Source organism: Lithobates pipiens, unplaced genomic scaffold (assembly GCF_037356315.1).
Source record: "Lithobates pipiens isolate NorthernLeopardFrog02 unplaced genomic scaffold, aLitPip1_a1.2 Scaffold_22, whole genome shotgun sequence".
In the NCBI taxonomy this organism is placed as follows: Eukaryota; Metazoa; Chordata; class Amphibia; order Anura; family Ranidae; genus Lithobates; species Lithobates pipiens.
In genome coordinates, this window is record NW_027507784.1 from 319,401,557 (window position 1) to 319,410,316 (window position 8,760).

Consider the following 8,760-nt stretch of genomic DNA (forward strand, 5'->3'; position numbering starts at 1 on the left):
CTGGCGTTAAGATTTATTTGACCTTTGCCATGAAGGGGTTGAAAGCTCACATGTTTATGCCATGGCACATTTGCTTTTAATGCTGCTATTCCTTCCACCACTTGGTAGCCACAACACAAGCGAGTAGATTCACTTTGTACCAATTCACACACTGGAGTCAGGACAGGAAAACGCCACTTTCACCAAATTGATACTTATTGCTATGAAAGCCTTCTCTAAATTTAAAGCCAATAAAAATAATATTTGCATGTTAATCAAGAGCCATTTTTTTTTTAAACTGCCAAATATCATATACCAATAATCACACCTTGCAAAACATACTGGGGGTATTCCATCAAAACCGCATGTAAATTCATTTTATGCAAATCAAATGTTCTCAGGCTATTGTTTTTGCTGATCAAATGTTATTCATTGAATAAAACAGCCTAAATGGCTAATGGTTAATTTTGGCCAATAGACAGAGCTCAGTTGAGTAGCATACTTATTTCTTATGATACTCAGCAACATAGTCATCATAATACACTTGTATTTTCTTTATTTACACAGTTTTTTTTTTTCTATGAATAACATTTGATCTGCAGACAAAATACCTTGAGAACATTTGATTTTGCCCCATTCACCCTGGAGGATGTTTTGATGAACAAACAGATATGCAAATCTTTTTATAATTACAATGTTTTGTATACAGCCCCCCCTCAGATATCCTTTTTTTTTTGTTTTTCACAAAGTAGATGAGGTATGGTTTCATGAATCCCCCCCCCCCCCCCATAATAATTAAGATACTTTATAAGATAAAATAATACTTTACAAGAGCCATTGTCACATGAGCGGGTGAGATTCTGTATCATTTCAGCTCAGCGGATAAGTGAATTTCGTGTTGCATCATCATAGTTGGGGGTCTCTGTTGATGGGCTTTCCCATCTCATACTTGCCTATGAGGAACTAAAACCTGCTTGAAGCAAGTTAGAATTAGGTTAGATACACCTTTCAATGAATTCTGAATGACTTTAGAAGCATCTCAATCTGAAGTCAAAATTACGTCATCAACACGAGAGCAAAGCCTGTTGAAACAGGTCCTAACTCTGCCCCTCTTGATGTGACGCCACCTTGACCATGGCAAAACCAACTAAGATGGTCATAAGACCAGCAATTTGTTTGAAAAAAGGCTTTGTGTGTATCACGAGAAAAGAATGATACAAAGAACGCAGTAAAGTATGACACTAGCAAAGGTGGTACACAAAAGCTGAGCATTACAATGGTATTTCCTTTAAATGAAAATCACCAACAACAGCATACAGTTCAACATGGAGGACTACTTTATCAACAGAGTTGAAACATGGCAATTTAAAAAAAATATGTCTTAATGAGCAAACTTAAAATGAAAACCATATGAGCCCAAAACTATTTCTGTAACAACACCAAATACCTCTCAAGAATATAAAAAATAAATAAAAAAACTTTTTTAATTGTTAAAATGCAATTTATGGTGGCTCTACATGAGTTTCATTTGCTGTAATGTGGTTGTAGTGTTCATCTGGTTATAATTTCTTTTTAATCAAATTATTTTTGCATATTTTACCACACCATGCTGTGTTAAAAAAAAAATAATAATAAAAATAAAAAGTTGTTTTTAACTATTATACTTGTAGCTATTGGTTGTTGATGCTTGAGTTTTTTTAGGATTACTTTACGTCTTTGTTTTATTGCAGTAAAGTCCATGCATTGACCTATCTACTGAATTCACCTAAAAGGTCCCTAGAAGCGCCATGTAGTTCATTATGAGCATCAGATGTCCAGTTTTCCAGGAGGTCACTGAAGTCTGGTGTATTAGTGTTTAAAATGCATGATGGATCTGGAGATGGTTCTTTCCAAAATGAAAGCGGCAAGAGTCTTCTATGCATGGGAACAATATGTGCATACTTCTTATCTAGTCTTTGTTGCCTTCCATCCTTGGCTAGGGATGACTTTTGTTTTAGGTACTTACGAAGGCCAAAGTCAAACAGCTCACACAGGGGTCCAAGTTTCTTTGGGTCTTCTTTTGCATATATGGTTTTTAATATCTTTTCATCAAATTCAACTGGAGGTGTAAGTGGGTTAAATAAGTCCTCCTTCTCATGGTTTTTGTTTTGAGCTATCCTTACCAGATCGTGGTAATACATCTCCTGTCCTCCTGACAGACGGGGAGTAAAGTAGTCTTCATAGATATTGCAAGAGTCTGGGTCTTCATCCTTGGTTTTCTGCCCAAAATATCTCTGAATGTCAGAGCTTATAAGTTCAGAAAACTTCAAAAGCTGCTTGGTCATTTCTGTGCTCTCTTCAGGAGTTGGGACCTGGTCATAAGAAACAAGGGTTGACCTGAAGGTTGTTGGTTCTCCATCTGACAAGTCATCCATCTCCTCTTCGTCCAGAATTTCTTCTTCCTCTTCAGAAGAATCCTGGAAGTGCACATCCTGAGTCAGATCCGGGAGCAAGTATGGATTCTGAAAGGACGAGGGGAATTTAAGCTCTGAGAGGTTGCGTATCACGCCGGTTGCCATTGCCTTCAAGAAATAATCTATAAAAGACAAAAAGACAGAAAAAATTCAAATGTCTTAAAAACAATACAATATTGACTATATGATAATAAGAGTAATGTATAAAAATTTGCCTCAATATTCAAAAAACAAAACATCTCCACAATTCAAAAAAGTACAATTATTAAATTGTCTTACGTATGCAAAATTATTATTATTATTATTCAGGATTTATATTAATTAATACAGAAGAGAGATGCATATTTAAACTATTGATATAGCTACTTTCATATTCAAATTATAATGCAAAGTAGAAATGTACTGTATGTTTGGTAAATACCGTTAAAGATGTTTTAATTTATTAAAACAACTATACTAATAAATTGCTGATAATTATGATTTAAATAAAATTTAAAGGGTATAACTTATGTTTCGTTCAATGTGAAACTTGGCAAAACCACCAAGAATGCTGTAAGTAATTTTAAGCAATGATAATTACATAAATATACGCCTGATAAAATTTTACTCAATCCTTTAAACCCATCAAATGTAATTTTGTATACCACATAAGCACTCAAAATATGTGCATATTATAGAGTGACAACACAATAACATGCCTCTAAAGGTATAAGACGTAAAAGATGACATTTCAAGCTAGAAAAATAGGGTGGCTAGCCGTGTTCTAGAGCAAGGGAAACGTTAATTGATAAAAACAAGACATTTTAAATATTTTTAAAACAGCGTAATTAAAAATAAAATACATAAATATTGTTTATTATATGGCATTACCCTACATCATTTACCATTGTGCAGCATTTAGTATTTAATTGTTTACATTTTGATCATAATTAGAATGATAATCATGCAGGCAATTAGCATTTTAATAATCAAAAATGCTTTTTAATTTTTTTAGTCAATAGGGTAAAAATGTCTTTACCATCATCCACTGTCAAAATAGCAATTATGCACAGATTTAATAATGTGCCAGGCAGTGCTGAATGTATTTTTTATTTTATTTTTTTTACAGGAAAACTCTGTTTCTCTTGTTTTCATTTAACAAGTATAGAGAATTGCTGAATTTGAGCAAACTGATATTTTTGTTTTAGTAAATCTGAAGACACATTAAATAAATAAATAAGCTGAGCTTTTTCAATGGCTTTTAAACCCTATATCAAAATACAGTATTATTAGCTGAATTTTGTTTTAATGGTTTATCCGATTAATATTATGGAAACTGAAAATATTTTTTTTTCCTGGTTACACAAATTTGATTTTTTTTTAACCTGTTCTGGATTAATGTAAATTTCAAAAAGATACAGTTTATAAGATTAATTGTGATGTATATGCCTTTTGTAAACCAAATGATGTAACTAGGCAAGTCATACATAAAAGTAAATAAAAAAAAATGTAATGGACAATTATTATATCTTACAAGCTAGTTAAGAAAACGTAACTAATCTAGTAATAAAAAAAAAAAATATGATGATTGCAAATAAATGTTCCGACATAAATATAAAAAAGTACCCATAAAATTCTAAATAGCGAAGGAGAATTTTCAGAGATAAAAGCAATACAATGATTTATTGCCTTGTATTTAATTCCACAGTTATGAACGTATCATCTATCTTTCCTATCTACTTTTTATTTATTTACCTATCTGTCTGTCTTTCACTTTAGAATTAAAAAAAGGTTAAAAAAATTTTAAAAAAAAAGAAGATGTAGGAGAGAAATATTTGGAGCTCACCTTGATGGTAAGCTTGGCTCAGGTCCCCAGCTTTTGCTCCAGCTAAGCCTTTAGATAAAGTATTTATAGGGAGAGCTGAGGCTGACAGGTTGACAAATATTTGATAGGAGTATTGTAACATTATACTGGGCAAACACAGCAGGGATTTGCTTTAGCACCCAGCAACCAGCTAGGGAGAGGAAGAGAACAAATTAGAGGCGGATGGTGAGTTTTAACTTAATGGTCAATTTGCCAGGGGATTCTCGAGTGCTGTTCCTGTGGGTTCTGCTATTAAGCCTTTCTCCACAGCTGCCTGGCTGTCCCCGACACTTGTACCTGTGGCCCTTATCGCCAGGAGCCATCTCAGTCCCTGGTCTCCTCTGACAGATAAGCTGGAAAATTACATTTCATGCTATTTTGACTTCTGGAGTAGAGATCTTTTAAAGGACACGATGCCTGACAAACAGTCAATATTGACTCAGACACTTTGCTAGTCAGGTGGAAAAAAAAAAAAAAAAGAAAAGAAAAAAAGAATAGACTGGCAAGCAAATAGGCTTGTGATTGACTGTAAGGCACAGCAAAAAAAAAAAAAAAAGATATCTATATCATATACAGTATATATATATATATATATATATATATATATATATATATATATATACACACACACACACACACACACACACACACACACACACACACACACACACACACACACAGTGCCTTGAAAAAGTATTCACACCCCTTGAAATTTTCCACATTTTGTCATGTTACAACCAAAAACATAAAATGTATTTTGTTGGGATTTTAGGTAATAGACCAACACAAAGTGGCACATAACTGTAAATAGGAAGGAAAATTACAAATGGTTTTCAATTTTTTTTACGAAGAAATATCTAAAAAGCGTGGCGTGCATTTGTATTCGGCCCCCTGAATAGAACCACCTTTCGCTGCAATTACAAATGTAAGTCTTTTTGGGGATGTCTCTACCAGCTTTGCACATCTAGAGAGTGACAATTTTTGTCCATTCTTCTTTACAAAATAGCTCAAGCTCTGTCCAATTGGATGGAGAGTGTCTGCGAACAGTAATTTTCGAGTCTTGCCACAGATTCTCAATTGGATTTAGGTCTGGACTTTGACTGGGCCATTCTAACACATGAATATGCTTTGAGTCTGTCTCAAGTCTTTTGCAGACTCTTAACAGGTTTTCTTCTAAGATTGTCCTGTATTTGGCTCCATCCATCTTCCCATCAACTCTGACCAGCTTCCCTGTCCCTACTAAAGAAAAGCATCCCCACAACATGATGCTGCCACCACCATGTTTCACAGTGTGGATGGTGTGTTCAGAATGATTGACACTGGTAGTTTTCCGCCACACAAAGCGTTTTGCTTTTTGGCTAAAAAGTTACATTTTGGTCTCATCTGACCAGAGCACCTTCTTCCATATGTTTGCCGTGCCCCCCACATGGCTTCTTGCAAACTGCAAATGGAACTTTTTATGGCTTTCTTTCAACAATGGCTTTCTTCTTGCCACTCTTCTATAAAGGACAGATTTGTGGAGAGCACGACTAATAGTTGTCCTGTGGACAGATTCTCCCATCTGAGTTGTGGATCTCTGCAGCTCCTCCAGAGTTACCATGGGCCTCTTGGCTGCTTCTCTGATTAATGCGCTCCTTTCTCTTGGTAGGTTTGCAGTTATGCCATACTCTTTCCATTCTTGGATGATGGATTTAACAGTGCTCAATGAGATGTTCAAAGCCTGGGATTTTTTTTTATAACCTAACCCTGCTTGGAACTTCTCCACAACTTTATCCCTGACCCGTCTGGTGTGTTCTTTGGTCTTCATGATGCTGTTTGTTTACTAAGGTTCTCTAACAAACTTCTGAGGGCTTCACAGAACAGCTGTATTTATACTGAGAATAAATTACACACAGGTGGACTCTGTTTACTAAATTAGGTGACTTCTGAAGGCAATTGGTTCCACTAAATTGTAGCTAGGGGTATCAGAGTAAAGGGGGCTGATAACAAATGCATGCCACACTTTTCAGATATTTATTTGTAAAATATTTTGAGAACCATTTATCATTTTCCTTCCACTTCACAATTATGTGCCACTTTGTGTTGGTCCATCACATAAAAGCCCAATAAAATGCATTTACATTTTTGGTTTTAACATGACAATTTTTAAGGGGTATGAATACTTTTTCAAGGCACAGTATGTGTGATTATATATATATATATATATATATATATATATATATATATATATATATATATATATATATATAGATAGATAGATATATAGATAGATATATAGATATATATGCCCACACACATTCACTCACCGGCCACTTTATTAGGTACACCTTGCTAGTATCGGGTTGGATCCCATTTTGCAGAACTGCCTTAATTCTTCGTGGCATAGATAAAGTGGCTGCACCTGGCCAATACATCTATACGAGTTTGCTGTTGCACGTTACACTACCATGGGTGTTAATTCAGAGGTGCCTTCATTTCTGGTTAGGCTTTCCTCAAGAGTTTGGAGTGTATCTGAGGGAATTTTTGCCCCTTCAGCCTAAAGAGCATTTGTGAGGTCGGGTTCTGATGTTTAATGAGTAGACAGCAATCACAATTGGCATTCCAATTCACCCCAAAGGTGTTCAGTAGGGTTGAGTCCAGGGCTCTGTGCAGGCAATTGATACCATGTGAAGCTTTAGGAAGCTGGTTGTTACCATGAGGTTAGGAGTGCACAATTTTCTAAAATATGTTTGCATTAATAGTACCTGTCACTGGGAACATCTGTATTCAATCATTTTGAAGGTGTATCCTAAGGATCTGTATATTTGTGCAGTTTTTCTTCTTTTAGTTGTTGAATCCTGTTAAAAAAAAAACAAAAAAAACAAAAATCCATTTGTACTCAGCTTTAAGCCTTCTTCGTTTAGCCACATTCACCGGATTCAAGCAGCAAGAAGTATTGACAAACTGACAGCAGTCGTCACTTCTCACATGTAGCTGCACACCTGGGATGGATGTCTGAGCATGCATGCATCTGACCATGTCTAGGCTTGAACATGCCCCGAACCGGCCACCGCTATTTGCATGGACAATCAGGCGTCCAATCATAGGAGAGGACGGGAGGAGCGGACAGGAGAAGACGTTGAGGAAACCGCTCGCCGCCGTCATCCACTGCTGCACCAAGATAGGGTAAGTGCCAGGCAGTGCCGGCCCGCCTATAGGGGGCGCCCGGGTGCCGCCCCCCCTCCCCCTAGGTGTAAAAAAAAAAAAAGTAAAAAATAAAAAAAAAAACGGGCCCTTTAAGACATTAAGAAAAAAAAAAATGTCATTTAACAATTTAACATAGTGTACTGTGGCGCCGGTCACAGTGCACTATGAGAAGCGTCATGTCGATGCAATCACAAGATTGCATCCATGGCGCTTCATTTGCGGGTTAAAAACCCGCCTTGCGGCGCACTGTAGAACGCCGACTAGCTTCCGCCCGTAAAACCACTGTGATTCTACGGGCGGGAGCATTGTCATTCTTAGACAGGCAGGTCACTTCCGGCTTTCGGCTGCTTCACGAAACCCGGAAGTGACGTCGGCAGCTCCGTTCCTCAGCCCGAGCGGAGCTGCAAGACAGTGAGGCAGGAGGTGAGTCACCGCATAAAGGCTTTCTAGTTTCTACTTTGTTGAGAATGTTCATGCATTTAGCTGAATGAATGGAAAAAAAGCTTTCACAGCCAGAAAGGTTTCCCCAGGCCAGGCGACTTTTGCCGTGGCCAATCAGAGAATGAGCTCTGAAGGGGGAACTCCACGCCAAATTTCAGAATTTTTTTTTTGACGTGGGTTCCCCCTCCGAGAGCATACCAGGCCCTTAGGTCTGGTATGGATTCCAAGGGGAACCCCCTACGCCGAAAAAACGGCGTGGGGGTCCCCCCCAGATCCACACCAGACCCTTATCCGAGCACGCTACCCGTCCGGCCAGGAAAGGGGGTGGGGACGAGCGGGCGCCCCCCCCCTCCTGAGCCGTACCAGGCCGCATGCCCTCAACATGGGGGGGTGCCTTGGGGGAGGGGGAGCGTGCGGCCCCCCACCCCAAAGCACCTTGTCCCCATGTTGATGAGGACAAGGGCCTCTTCCCGACAACCCTGGCCGTTGGTTGTCGGGGTCTGCGGGCAGGGGGCTTATCGGAATCCGGGAGCCCCCTTTAATAAGGGGGCCCCGGATACCGGCCCCCCACCCTATGTGAATGAGTATGGGGTACAATGTACCCCTACCCATTCACCTGTGAAAAAAAGTACAAAAAAAACCCAACACAGGGTTAAAATATTTTATTGCACAGCTCCGGGGGTCTTCCGTCTTCGGGGGTCTTCTCACCGGACTCCTCCACTATCTTCTTGTAGCTCTTTTGCTAGCGGAGGAGCCCGGCTTTCTTCCTCGCCGCCGGCCTCTTCTTCCGACTTCGGGGGTCTTGTCCCCCTCTTCGGTTCTTCTGCCGGGCCACCGCGCCTTCTTATAGCTCTTTTA

At 38.6% G+C, this 8,760-nt stretch overlaps 1 protein-coding gene across 2 annotated transcripts; it reads right to left on the reverse strand.

Moving 5' to 3' along the window:
• Positions 1-1,449: 1,449 nt before the first annotated feature.
• PERCC1 (proline and glutamate rich with coiled coil 1) lies at positions 1,450-7,118 on the reverse strand. 2 transcript variants are annotated; one of them, XM_077449475.1, is made up of 2 exons: positions 7,020-7,118; positions 1,450-2,554 (listed from the first exon to the last, which is right to left on the reverse strand). In XM_077449475.1, the coding sequence occupies exons 1-2, from the start codon at positions 7,033-7,035 to the stop codon at positions 1,728-1,730; spliced, it is 843 nt and encodes a 280-aa protein (XP_077305601.1). In that variant the 5' UTR covers positions 7,036-7,118; the 3' UTR covers positions 1,450-1,727. The 2 variants fall into 2 exon arrangements, with proteins under 2 accessions (XP_077305601.1, XP_077305600.1); XM_077449474.1 differs by lacking the exon at positions 7,020-7,118 and adding an exon at positions 4,258-4,404.
• Between the last annotated feature and the right edge of the window lie 1,642 nt (positions 7,119-8,760).

Bases quoted from the DNA above. Each gene is read 5' to 3' on its own strand.
- PERCC1 (XM_077449474.1), bottom strand. From the start codon at position 4,378: ATGTTACAATACTCCTATCAAATATTTGTCAACCTGTCAGCCTCAGCT. The intron at 2,555-4,257 runs GTGAGCTCCAAA...TGTCTTTTATAG, and splicing joins GAGCCAAGCTTACCATCAAG to ATTATTTCTTGAAGGCAATG.